This window comes from Eptatretus burgeri, chromosome 11 (genome assembly GCF_056783735.1).
Source record: "Eptatretus burgeri isolate ZD-2024b chromosome 11, Ebu_testis_v1, whole genome shotgun sequence".
Taxonomy (NCBI): domain Eukaryota; kingdom Metazoa; phylum Chordata; class Myxini; order Myxiniformes; family Myxinidae; genus Eptatretus; species Eptatretus burgeri.
In genome coordinates this window covers 56450079-56464609 of record NC_140971.1, presented here as the reverse complement: position 1 = coordinate 56464609, position 14531 = coordinate 56450079, and the positions used below count along the sequence as shown (strand labels likewise).

Sequence of the window (14531 nt, the reverse complement as noted above, 5' to 3'; positions counted from 1 at the left end):
CTGGCGCACTGGTCGGTCAGAGCTTGTGGAGCGTGTTGGCAATGTCAACTCTACGATATACATTTCTATCCTTGAGGATGGACGTCTCCCTGTCTTCTCCACTGGAAAGATAGTGAAAAACAACATTTTGTTCATGGAACATGGAGCTCCATGCCGCACTGTAAAAAAGACCAAAGAATGGCAGGACAGAAATGGGATCAAGCGACGTCCACGGCCAAGTCAGTCTCTTGAGATGAATCCCGTTGAACACCTCTGGGCCAAATTGGATCGAGCTGTGCGGAAAATATCCAGGAAACCAACATCATGGGCAGAATTGCTGATACGCTTGCATGAAGCCTGGGCAGAAATCCCACAACAGGAAATTTCAGAACTCGTTAGTAAAAGCAAAGAGCTTAGTCTATGCCTGAAAGAGTAAAAGCATTGAAATCTGCAAATGGAAAGTCAACAAATTACTAGTGCATGTATCACAATGGATCAAATATACTTCAAATGTTCAATAAATAAATTCTTGAAACATCATGGTGTCGATTTACTTCCGTCATGTCTCTGTATATTAAATAAATAAATAAATAAATAATGTCAGCAAAGGTTTGGACAATCCTGTGATTTTGTTTCTGAAAGGAAGTATAGTTGTAAAATATAAATGTACATATTAATATTGTTACTTCCCATTAAAATGTGCCTAATCATATTGTTGACCTAGAGGTATGAACATTCGCCTCAAAGCTGACTAGCCTGGGTCTGAATCCTCACCCAGCTATAAACTGCCATCCTAGTGTTTCACAGGCAAGGTTATTCATCAAAATATGTGCCATCACTCGGGTGGAGGTGAAACTTGGGGTCCAACCTGCCAGCACTAACTACTGCCAGGAAGGCAATGGCAAACCACCCAGTATAACCATTGCCAAGAAACTGTTTCAGCAGCACCGATGCTCTGTAGCAGAGTATGGTACATCAGTATCAGAATCATGTTGTGCCACTTCAGTAGAACAAGAGGGTTTACAGAAAAAAAAAGAAATGTAATTTTAGTCGTCATCACCATCACACGACTCTTCTGCATTTTGTTGTGGCTTGTCGTTGTTGTCCTCCATGTTGGAGCTGGTCGGCAGCTTGCAGGCTGCCATGCATTGAAGACAATTCAAGATGAACGTTGCTGTCCGATGGCCGGCAAGCTTGAACGCACCTGTATGACATTATACCAAGGACGAGCCCTGGGGGTGGATTACCTGTAGTCCATTGGATAACAAGACTTCCTTCTTTGTTTTATGCCCATCCACGTCCTTCAATGGGGTCAGGAATGTCAGGAGGATTTTGAATGTCCACCTGCAAGTGGCAGCCCGATTGTTTGCTCAAAGTTATTTTCAGTTTGAAGACTCGAATTCTCCTCTTCTGTCGCAGAACATTGGTATCACAGCTTGTTCACTTTGTCCAACTTGGTGTTGGTTGACAATAAAGTTAACAAATGAATGACTGGATGATGCTTAACCTCTTAAGAAAGTTACCAGTTGGTACCAAGATACGTGAATGCTTTCCTGAACGTTTGAACATAAAATAGAATTTTCTGGCCTTTCATCTTTCACTGCCCAGCCAACAAAAAAGGATCACACCCAGTCCATGGATGAAATCCCAACAACACTGTGCACACATCAGATCCTAGTGTTGCAACCGATGTTATGAGGATGACAAGTCTGAAATGAGTTTTGGTGCCCCATCTGATGAAGATTTTGCTGTTCCTATCCGTGATCAGGCCAAGTCAGAATACGAAGACATTTGTATCATCTGCTATGCAGATCAGAGCAGAGTAGCTTTAAGCAGTATACTTTACATCCAGCAGTAAACAAGTATCAGTTATTTCTTGATTACACCTGAGAATATAGGTCAACACATTTGATGTGGTGAGATTTGATGTGGTCAACACAAGTGGTCACCACCAGTGCAAGCACCACAGTCGTTTTATCACCAAGCCTTTTCTGCTCTTTGTAACTCTCTGAAAGAAACTTTGAGATGTGAAGTTCGGGATGGTGGTGTTAGGCTTGTTGGCTTTTACGAGGGCAAACTTTGAGGGTCTGAGAAGCGATTTGGGAACTTTAGATTTGGTAAAGTTAATGAGTCGGCGGTCTGCATAATAAAAATGGGCAACCTTCAAGAAGCAAATGTGGAGGGTGCAGAGTAGTTGGATTCCAGTGAGGGGTGAAGGTAGAGGCAGAAAGTGGAGCAAAGTGGTTGAGCAGGGAGGTACGTAGTGTAATGAGGGAGAAGCAGAAGGCACCCATTAAGTTCAAAATAACAGGATGCTTGGATCCACATCCCACCAATCTCGGAGGAAACGGGCTCGTTAAGAAAATAACTCTGCAAACAAAAAGGGAATATGAAAATGACATCGGCAACAAAGAGGAAGACATTCTTTTTGTCAGTAAGGGGTAAAGGAAGGGTTAAAGAGGAGTGTGAGCCCATTTAGGAATAACACACAAGAATTGGTGGAGGATGAAGGCAAGATGGCAGACTTGTTAAATTTACTTTTTCTTTCTACATTTACACAGGAACAGTCAGGGGAGCTTCTAGTAAATGAGAGTATATGTATGTCGTGGGTGAACAAGGGCTTTTCGAAGACATTCAAGTAGGAGTAACCGAGTAGAGGAAGTGAAGGAACAGTTAGAAAAATAAGTGATGATAAAGCTCCAGGTACTGGTACCATTATTATTCATAATTTACATCAACGATTTGGATAGTGGGGTTCACAGTCAGCCTTGCAGATGACACAAAGCTTGGAAGTAAGATAGATAGCAGAGAGAGGGGTGATCAGATTCAAGAAAGTCGAGATTCAAAAGATTGGCATTTGCAATTTAACATATAGAAATGGAAGGTACTGGGGATGGGGAAGAACAATGAAAATGGAGATTACCTAATGTAAGGGGCAATCTTGGAGCATGTCACATGAGAGTAATCTGTGGGTGGTGAGCAACATTGGAGGTAAGCACAGCACAGTGCCAGGCAGTTAAAGGTAAAGCTAACAGGGTTTTAGGTGGTTTTCATCGAGGATAAATTAAAAATCGAAAGAGGTAGTGGTACACTTGTATAGAAATTTGGTGAGGCCTCATTTGGTCAGAACATCTGAGGAAGGACATAGCTGCAATAGATGGAGTACAGCGTCGGACTAGTAGATTCATTCCAGGCCAAGCTAGACTAAGATATGAGGAATGGCTGAAGGAGAAGGGACTTTGTACATTACAAAGGAGGGACTTACGAGGCGATCTGATGGAGATGTTAAAGATGATGAAGTGTGTGGACAAGATAGGTGCAGTGGAGATGTTCGGCAGAATCGACAGTGTAAGGACCAGAGGCCATAGCCTGAAGGTAAAGAAGATGAGAGACTGTTAAGCCAGGGGTCTTTCAGTCAGAAAGTAATTAATGCATGGAATGGTCGACCTGGAATGAAGGTGACAGTGGAGGGATAGATAGGTTTCAATTGGAGTTAGATAGGGTCCTCGAAGCATTGGAGATAAAGGGGTATGGGAATATTGCTCGGACTTGTAGGTGGCTTGTGCGTGGATGGGTGATGGTTCTGGGGTTGGTGCAGTGCAGCCATGATGGGAAAAATGGTCTCCTCCTGCGCAAATGTTCCTCGTGTATATCCTTGTATGTAGCTTGTTCTTACTGTCTGTGCATACCTGCAGCCACCTCCAATTTTTGATTTTGTGGCCTCATCATATTTGATTGGAAGTTGTGTCTTGTTTTGAAACATGGTTCACACATTCCGGGCTTCTTACTCGACCTTACTGGATCTCGAGACAATAAGCAGGTGCTTCTACGCCCCTCCTGAAGGACACTACCAACTCATTGACGATACGGGGTGGAACTCAAAGGTTGGTTGGTCCAGTGTTTGTCTCGTACATTCTTAAAATAATTAATTGTGTTTGCTCAAATAAATTATTAATACTTCACACAGGGAATGCAAACTGTCTAAGCCTGGTGTTTCATGTAATTTTCTCAACTTCAGTGAATGCCCTCTCATTAGGTAAACTTGTAAATCTCGAGGGTAGAAGTTATCTGGGTGAATTATATTGAAGTCTTTCTTTATTTTGAAGATCTGAATCAATTCAGCTCATTGTCTTCTCCAGGCGAGTCTGTGAAGGTTCAATTCCCTGAGTCTGGCTGGATACCCGGGTGCTGCAAATGAGACACGAGTCAAGTTGCCATCTGTTGAACTTTATCCAGCCTATCCTCATTTAGCTTGGTCATTGGGGACCACAGATCATTACAGTACTCCAAGAAGGGACAAACTATAGTCCTGTAAATTAAACAAGGCCCTAGTTATTCAAAGCTGGAAGGAACGCCTGTTGCTGCCTAATCTGGAAGTTGCCCTCTTGGGTATCACTACAACATCATGAGAAAATGTCAAAGTTGCATCAAGCAACACTCCCAGGTCTTTTTCCTCAGTTGCACTCAATAAAATTCTACAGTTTGTATAATGGCCCAAAGTGCAGTTCCACTATTTCCCAGAATGGGATGACGACACTTTTGAGAAATGAGAACCATGTCCCTGGACACTCTTTGGTGATGATGATCTCATTGCTCTCTTCACCATTTTTTACATGCAAGGTCTAAGGCTCGTAATGGAGCTCACACACACACACACACACACACACACACACACACACACACACACACACACACACACACACACACACACACACACACACACACACACACACACACACACACACACACACACACACACACACACGCGTGCGCAACACAGCCACTGAGCTTGGGGGAAGTGCCGTCACCTCCCAGGATACTCTGGGTACCAGTGACATCATAACAATCACGCCACTTTTCTCACCACACTCAGCAGGACATTTCGTCAGGAGGAATTTCCTCCTCCCCATGGATGCCAACCTTGCGAAAAGTTTTCATCTTGCAGAAAAGTTTTCAGTTTCAGCATCCTGTGTCATTTTTTTTATTTTTTTTTAAACCTTCATCTTTTTGAATGGTGAAGGTTTTCATGTAAAAATCAGGAAGCACTTGGGGATTCTGGTAATCTTCTTCTCTTTTGTTGTGCGCTGTGAGTAGCTCAATATGAACGTTGAGTGGTGCAGCAGCCCCAGTGGAAATGCTCACAATATCTGAAGGATTTTGAACAAACAAATTTGTCCAATTGTTATTCATCAGATAAACCAACAAAGCAACATCAGACTTGTCTCTGAATAGGGGGCTTCTCAAGGTCTGCATGACCGAGACCTGGAGAAAGGACAGAGATCTGTTCATGGTTGCCTCAATGCTGCTGCTCGATACTCAGCTGTGAGATAACAGCAGGACATTGTACCTTGTTTGAGATTGAAGCCATGTGTCCTTCCAGGTGTCTTTGTTCACAGTTTCTTCAGTGGGTTGGTTCACAGCGATTTGACGGAAAGGATTTGCGTGACTGAGCTGAACACAGAATCCACCGATTTGCAAGTCTGGACAGGTCTATTTCAGCCATCGTTTATCTCTATATTACGCTGGAAGGTAGCTCAAATAATTGTGTTTTTGTCCATTGCAAGGCACCAAGGGATCGTTTTTCAATTGGAGGATAGACGACGGTGCCAGTCACCATCTCTGTCGGCACAGTGTAGTTCAAGCAGGATCAAGACCATTTCAATGCAAGTCATACAAAATGCTATTTGTAGACCTCTCTCATGCTGGAAACATTCAGGTGAGTCATGGCCCAAGTGCAGAATTATCTTGCAAGACTCATTTTTCAACAACCATGTGTTGCATGCCACATGTTCTGATGAAGCTCGTACAATGCGCAAAGTGTCATTCAGCATGAGAAGATCTTCAAAGTGGTTGATCTCAAGCCATTCCATGAAGCTTGTCCATGTTACTATGTCAGCCTTTGGAGATGGACAGCCCAGTTATACCACATTCCTTCCAGACCTGTGTTGACTGATCCCTCGGTGATGATTTCCCAATTGTTTACATTAAGTTACAGATTGTTTGAAAGTTGTCTTCCATGAGCACGAAAGCTTCCAAACTTGTTTGGTGTTTCCATGCTCTATGATCTCAGAATCTATGGCACAAAACCCGACAAATCGACACTGATGTATAATATAATTTTAAAATAACTGAACATCATTAATTTAGGAATGCATATGCCTCGGAGCAACCAATTACTGAGATATCAAATTGGGTGCAAAATGGCAGCCATCTGATGGTTCCCACATCAGGCTAACGAGGAATCATCATGACTTTTAGTCCCTCAATTTGGTAGTCCAATCTAGTCTGGCTCATGGACTATAAAGGCCCACAGAGGAGCTTGCACATAAATTATGATGTGCATGACAAGGACATGAGGAAATATAATTGCACTTTTACACAAAATACAAGGATATGATAAGATAATGGACAAACTAACACAGTCGTGTGATTTGAATCAGGGATTATAATATCATTAGAGCAACCAAACCGGACAGCTCGGTTTCAAACATTGCAGTCATTTACCAAGAGTGACTGACTAGTCATGATGTTGTTAATTGCTGGTGTGTGATTACCAATGATTAGCTTCCCTTGTTCTCAAAGGGATGGGGGAGAGAGAGAGAGAAAGAGAGAAAGAGAGAAAGAGAGAAAGAGAGAAAGAGAGAAAGAGAGAAAGAGAGAAAGAGAGAAAGAGAGAAAGAGAGAAAGAGAGAAAGAAAGAGAGAAAGAGAGAAAGAGAGAAAGAGAGAAAGAGAGAGAGAGAGAAGGAGAGAAAGAGAGAAGGAGAGAAAGAGAGAAAGAGGAAAAGAGAGAAAGAGAGAAAGAGAGAAAGAGAGAAAGAGAGAAAGAGAGAAAGAGAGAAAGAGAGAAAGAGAGAGAGAGAGAAAGAGAGAAAGAGAGAAAGAGAGAGAGAGAGAGAGAGAGAGAGAGAGAGAGAGAGAGAGAGAGAGAGAGAGAGAGAGAGAGAGAGAGAGAGAGAGAGAGAGAGAGAGAGAGAGAGAGAGAGAGAGAGAGAGAGAGAGAGAGAGAGAGAGAGAGAGAGAGAGAGAGAGAGAGAGAGAGAGAGTGAGAGAGAGAGAGAGAGAGAGAAAGAATCACTATGATTTTGTTGACTATTGACGAGCCATGATTTTGTTTACTAAGTGGTAATCCATGGTGTTGCTAATTGTTGATTACTGATTATCCATAAGTTGATATGATTTTGATGAGTAACTCACCAAGATTCCATTCAGCATTGAAACAAAATCCACAAAAGTTTGAAAGTCAATAATAATGATATCACACAATTAAAGACACTATAATGATATCTTGCAATAAATACAAAAAATATACAATTAATCGATTCACAGCAACAATCAAAGGAATTATCGAGAACGACGCTTGGTAGCACGTACCTCCGCCAGGCTGAACAGTATATGTTTTGTATCCCCTGATAGGCCGGATCTGCATCCGTACCTCTAATAGGCTTGTTCTTGTCACCTACCAAACTCATCCACCAAGTTTTATCAGAGTCCGTCCACAACTTGTTGAAATATGATGCAATATATCGTTTTTGGTCCCATCTCTCAATGGTGAAGAATCACTTGACAAATTCTCATGTCTGTATCCAGATCCAGATCTTCACCAAATTCGAATCAATCTGTCCTTGTCAGACACCGAACTTGTCCACTGCGTTTCCTCTAAATCCGTCCACAACTTTTTGAGATATCCTGCTGACAGACAGACAGACAGACAGACAGACAGACAGACAGACACATTTTGATGAAAACATAGCCGTCCACCTCTGGCGGCAGAGGTAATTAACCAACATGGAGCTGATATTCTCAAACCATTTGTGTCACTTTTTCATTCACTCTGATGATTGACCAGTTTTATTAAATTTGTCCCACAAGGTAACATTTGCTGAAAGTGGATCAAATTGATTATGTCATAAAAAAAATACTATATTCAACCACTTGATGTGGAAGACATCACCACATATAAGGATACAAAAATATAATCATCATTGTATCTTTTGCGCAGGTTTTCAACAATTCCATCCTCGGTGATCTTGGACAGAAGAACCATATCATCCACTCCACTTTGCTTCACATTGTTACTTTGCCAATGGTAGTGGTCTTTGCTTCCCTGTAAACAAGCAAAATAGATACAAAAGGGCATTACTGGTGACTGCTGCATGATCTGTATCCCCTATTTCTCAAAGATGGTGCGTAAGGATATGTGAGCTCGATACAAAATGCTTCCCCGACTTTAAACCCACTGCAGTCAGAGCTGTAGTTGTTATCAAGCCTTCATTCACAAGAATGCTACCCTTTAACCAAGGATTGCTGTGGATGTTCTGTTTGCTGAAATTAGTGCCACAAATATGAACCATATTGACATTATTGCGCTTGCATCTCAAGCTCTTCGGCAAACACATCTTCCGTTGTCTCATCTTCAAATGTGTTATCGTTGGAATGATCGTTAAAATTACGGCAGTCATCTGGATACATGTGGGTCTGTTACCCTGGATTTGTTTTTACATGCATGTCATACTGAGAGATTACTGAAAGCATCTGGATGGGTTTTAGGCATGCAGTAGATCTATAGCCATGCGTCATACATACGCCTGCACAAAACAAATATCCATGACAAAGAAAAATCGCCGTACGTCGACAGCATCACGACCTCAGCCTGAAGCTTTTGCTTCACTGTGGAAATGTAGAGGAGGTTGGTTCTGCCTGGATTGTTTTTGACACAAATAAGATTTCACTCCATCCTGTCCAGTGCAGATCATAACAAATTGTCTTGGCCTTGTGACAATAAAAATGTCTGAAAAATTATGAAATATGCAACAACAAAAAAGAAAATTATGCACTATAATAAATTAAAAACAATATTTATCCCCACACTTAAAAAAAAATCAGAGGGAGAGGGTATTGCAATCGGCTGCGTCTGTCCGTGGTTACACTATCTCCTAAACAGTTGGGCAGAAATTTACCAAACTTGGTAGTAATGATCAAATCATGGCAAGAGCTGTGAGAGCATTGTCATTTTTGCATTAAATGTTTCAATATGAAACGATTTTTTTGGATTTGACCCCTCCCTCCTCCCCCACCTATTGCGAGGCAAGGTATTCCAATGCTGGTTACCTTTCCTATGAGGTTGATGGCAGGATTTGCATTCTGGCCACCATAAAAACATATCACTCGACAAAAATACACAAAGTGGTGTCGTCCACCAGACGACGGTCTCCTCGGGTTAACCTGAGGCGGTCCCTTCGGGTGGGTGCCTGGAATGTTATATCCATAAGAGATGGGGATTGGCCAAGCATCTGCCTCGGAGATGGCCAGACGGAGGCCCCTTGAGTACAGGTGGAAAGTGGACTCAGAGACTCGCTGGTGTGGCGCATGCTCCCCATGTATGTATATCACTGGTAACAGGGGTACTGCATCAGTGGAGCAGCTGTGCTTCCAAAAATTATGCAACCAGCAGCCATATGCTGTATACAGAACAACAACTTGATTTTGTGCCGCACTCTTACAGGCAAGCGCTCCAGACATCAAAACCACAATTCAGGGTATTAAGGCCTCGGTCACATTTGCCACGGCGGCCGTGGGATCTCCAAAATCTGCGGCCACTAGCAATCCTACGGCGGCCGCAGTATTTCCACGGTCAAACAATGTAGCAGTCACATATGTTTTTATTTTTCGGGGAGCCGCACGGCGTGTTTATAAATTGTGGAGACCGAAAACGTGGGGGTGCCGTACGGTCTTTGATTTGATGTCGTACGGTGACCTTAGGGCGTCGCTGCGGCGGCCATAGAATTTTCAAGGCAGATGCAAGGAGACCTCAAGGTGCCGCAGGGGGGCCCTAAGGTGAACGTGCGGCCAGACGGACGGTAACGAGTGGGTATATATACCAGTCCTTTTTTTTACTGAAATAAAAATATACCAGTATATATAACTGAATATACTATAACTATTATATACCGTGGTCCCCCAGAATCCGAACGGCCCATTGATTGAACAAATTGGAATCAGAACAATTTTTTCGAGAAAGTTTGGCCCTAAAAACCCAATACATTTCAAAAAACCGAACACAACGTGGCGTTCATGTTTGTTCACGTGTCTCCCCCACCTGTTCGACCCGCATCTTCGCACTTTGTTCATTCAGTTCGTCGGTGGAAGTACTCAGTCACATTTGCTCTACGGCGAGGATACGGCGGCCATACGCCCTCTGAATTGACAGAAACGTGCGGTGCCGCAGAGAAACTGAGGTGGCCTCAGGGAGGCCCTACGCCGTTTGGCTATATTTTACAGGCCGTAGGGTCGCCGTGGAAGCAAATGTGACTGAGGCCTTATTGAAGAGGATTATTGAGTACCTGGTGTCCCTTTAAGTCCGAGGTCGGCAACCTGCGGCCCGTGGGCCAAATGCGGCCCGCGAGCTCCTCCCGTGCGGCCCGCGGCACCTTGTCCGGATTTCCATTAGGTGCGGCCCGCAAAACATTTTTCTGAACCGACAACAAATTTAACATATGTGGACATATGATTCTTCCACATATATCACAGTCTCTGTCGTCACAATAAATTATTTTCGCTTCTAGTCCACTTAACTTGGTCTTAAATATTTTTTCGTTGTTGTTTCAGATGGCTGAAGGTCTTAAGGTTCAATTTACAATTACATTTATTATCATTGATTTTAGGTGTGTTTGTTATTTTTTCGGGTTGGGAGGGGGGTGTGGCCTGCGAGGTGGCCCGAACGTGGCCCAGTGGCCCGCGGCCTGGTTTAGGTTGCCGACGCCTGCTTTAAGTTGATAGAGCCACAAGTTCACACTCAAACATGTTAAATTAACAACATAAAGACAAATAAATTTTATTTTTCAATGATTAATTGTTTTCCCTCCCAACATGCAGCTAATGTGTCGGTCGATTCTCAGAGTGCAACTGAGTACATCTAAAATCCCAAAGCTTCCAGAGTCCTTCAGTGGACCCCGGACCACACGCTTCGTGGTTTCACGCTCGCAAAACCTGGGAGAGTATGGACCCATTCCCTTGAATTGTGGACCCCCCTTTTGAAAAAACACACCTGGATCCACCCTGAGTTGTGAGACCTTTGGCCATTGCAAGAATATAACCGAATTTTTATTTTTTGGTTTTCTCAGGTGAGTTTCTATTGGTGTGTGCTGGTGTATGTACTGGACGTACCTGATAGGAGCAATCAATGGTGGATTTTGCGATGGTCCAGTTCCGGCAGTGCGTACAGTGAGATGTACACATGGAGGGATACCAGGGGTGTGTTCCGTGAGACAAGCGCTCGCCAAGGGGCTTCGTTGATTCAGAACGCTCAAGCAAGCACTCCCACGGAACGGAGTGCTCGACACCGCTTTACAACATCGCGGTCTCCATGGAAACAACGCTGTGGTGGTACTCGAGCTCTCCGGTCCGTCGTTTTCAGTTTTACTCGATCCTGTTATGACAACTTTCCCAAACGAATGCGGGGAGGGGGGGGGTTACATACCTGCCAACCTTTTTTGAAGGGAAAGCGGTAGGCTGGCGTCGCATGCGTCCCTAGGGGGGTCCGGGGGCAACCCCCCCTGAAATTTTTCAAAAAAAAGAAGCAAAATGGTGCAATCTCCTGCATTTTGAGACCACAGTGAGCTGAAATATATCAACATATTTTTTAGAGTGAAAAAGAAAACTTAACATGTTTGATCCACTCACCAATCTTTATTTTTCCAAGACATCATGATCACCAGTCACGTTTCCATAAATTACTCACCGTCCAAGCTCCACATGTATGTGCCCATCCGTGTACACAAGAGTTTACATAAACTCACCGATACGTCTTGATGAATGAAATGACTGGACACTCTGATTTTTATAACATATTTACAGTTTACCTCACGCGAAACCTTCATACACTTGAACTCTGTTGTCCAACTTGGCTTAAACTCGATGACCCATCGTGGTGGTGGTTTTTTCTCTTCTGGTGTTTGCATTGTTGTGGTGCGCTGAAGCGATGAGTCCTCTCTGTTCACTGCAGTCTTTGATCATGACTGGAAAATGTCGTGTTGTCTTGAAATGAATTTCCGCTGTTTCCTGTCGTCCCATTTGATTGGTCAAGCTTAGTTTGGAACCAATAACCAATCGCTGACGAGATAACAAATCAAGGTCAGGCCCGAGTTTTGTAGAATGTAGAAGCGGCCGCGTGTGAGACGATCTTGGCAGTGAGAAACGAAGGGAAAACTGAAAAAACACAAATGTGTTTTTTTCCAATAATAATTTCCAAATGCGGTTTGTCTGACTAACAAAATCGGGAGGGGTTGGGAGGTATGGGGTTGCGTGCTGAGAGGGGGGGGGTTGCGTGCTGAGAGGGGTGGGGGTTGCGTGCTGAGAGGGGTGGGGGGTTGCGTGCTGAGAGGGGTGGGAGGGGGTTGCGTGCTGAGAGGGGTGGGGGGGGTTGCGTGCTGAGAGGGGTGGGAGGGTTGCGTGCTGAGAGGGGTGGGGGGGTTGCGTGCTGAGAGGGGTGGGGGGTTGCGTGCTGAGAGGGTGTGAGAGGGGGGGGTTGCGTGCTGAGAGGGGTGGGGGGTTGCGTGCTCAGAGGGGTGGGAGGGGGTTGCGTGCTGAGAGGGGTGGGGGGTTGCGTGCTGAGAGGGGTGGGAGAGGGGTTGCGTGCTGAGAGGGGTGGGGGTGCATGCGGGTTGATGGGGGGTTGCGTGCTGAGAGGGGTGGGGGTGCATGCGGGTTGATGGGGGGTTGCGTGCTGAGAAGAGTGGGGGGTTGCGTGCGTGTTGGTAGGGGGTTGAGGGGTTTCATGTTTATACTTCTTGAAGATTTAAGATGAAAAGTGGAAGTATTGTAGAAACAATAAAAGTGTGAAATGCACGTTTCAACAATATTATGGGTATACAGTACGGGGTGTGCCGGGGTCTGAAGATTTAATTGGTTGGAGACTTCTTGTATCATTTTGAATCCGACCACGAACAACGGCCATTTTTACTGACTAAAGTAAGCACATATCATGAAATCGCTTGTTCCGCTTGCCGAGCGCTTGATAGGGAACGAATGGCTTGGCAAGCGATGATGACGTTTATTTACTCCATTGTTTTGGTTTTTTTTGAGTTCGGGACGAGACCGGCACTCGGGAGATCGTGTACCTCCACCTGAATAAACAGTTAACGTTTTCTATCTCACTGATAAACGTACTGTGTAATACAGTGTGGACCATTACCGTTTTCTATCTCACTGATAGACGTACAGTGTAATACAGTGTGGATAGTTGACGTTTTCTATCTCACTGATAGATGTACAGTGTAATACAGTGTGGATAGTTAACGTTTTCTATCTCACTGATAGACTACAGTGTCATACAGTGTGGTCAGTTAACGTTTTCTATCTCACTGAGAAATGTACAGTGTAATATAGTGTGGACAGTTAGTTTTCTATCTCACTGATAGACGTACAGTGTAATACAGTGTGGACAGTTCTCGTTTTCTATCTCACTGATAGATGTACAGTGTAATACAGTGTGGACAGTTCACGTTTTCTATGTCACTGATAGATGTACAGTGTAATACAGTGTGGACAGTTCACATTTTCTCTCACTGATAGATGTACAGTGTAATACGGTGTGGATAGTTAACGTTTTATATCTCACTGATAGATGTACAGTGTAATACAGTGTGGACAGTTAATGTTTTCTGTCTCACTGATAGACTACAGTGTGGACAGTTGACGTTTTCTATCTCACTGATAGATGTACAGTGTAATACAGTGTGGATAGTTAACGTTTTCTATCTCACTGATAAACTACAGTGTGGACAGTTGATGTTTTCTATCTCACTGATAGATGTACAGTGTAATAAAGTGTGGACAGTTAACGTTTTCTATCTCACTGATAGACGTACAGTGTAATACAGTGTGGACAGTTGACGTTTTCTATCTCACTGATAGATGTACAGTGTAATACAGTGTGGACAGTTGACGTTTTCTATCTCACTGATAGACGTACAGTGTAATACAGTGTGGACAGTTCACGTTTTCTATCTCACTGATAGACGTACAGTGTAATACAGTGTGGACAGTTGACGTTTTCTATCTCACTGATAGATGTACAGTGTAATACAGTGTGGACAGTTGACGTTTTCTATCTCACTGATAGACGTACAGTGTAATACAGTGTGGACAGTTCACGTTTTCTGTCACTGATAGATGTACAGTGTGGACAGTTAACGTTTTCTATCTCACTGATAGATGTACTGTGTAATGCAGTGTGGACAGTTAACGTTTTCTATCTCACTGATAGACGTACAGTGTAATGCAGTGTGGACAGTGGAACTCCCCTCCCGTTGTCCCATTTCCCCCTCCCCCCAATGTATCCTCCGGACAGGAACCCCTGACCTCTCACACTCAGATTAAACGTTCGAACCATCACAGAACACATCTCAGTTTGTAGGTGTGGTGTCTTCCTTGGGTATCCATCGGTATAACCTTCAACACACATTCATTATTTTTAATCCGCATCTTCATCAGAAAACAATTCAAATGGAGGAAAATAACTGTGACGTCACGCCCTCCCTTGAGGTCGAGGTG

The 14531-nt window shown here is 43.7% G+C and overlaps 1 protein-coding gene across 1 annotated transcript in view; it reads right to left on the bottom strand.

Moving 5' to 3' along the window:
* LOC147017125 (unconventional myosin-If-like) overlaps positions 1 to 11291 on the bottom strand; it is a 62130-nt gene extending 50839 nt beyond the window's left edge. The window contains exons 1-2 of the mRNA XM_085846514.1: positions 11145 to 11291; positions 7948 to 8085 (exon numbers count right to left, since the gene is read on the bottom strand). Of these exons, the coding sequence (XP_085702640.1) occupies positions 7948 to 8085; positions 11145 to 11216 (210 nt within the window). The 5' untranslated portion in view covers positions 11217 to 11291. The remainder of the gene's footprint in view (positions 1 to 7947; positions 8086 to 11144) is intronic.
* Positions 11292 to 14531: the final 3240 nt, after the last annotated feature.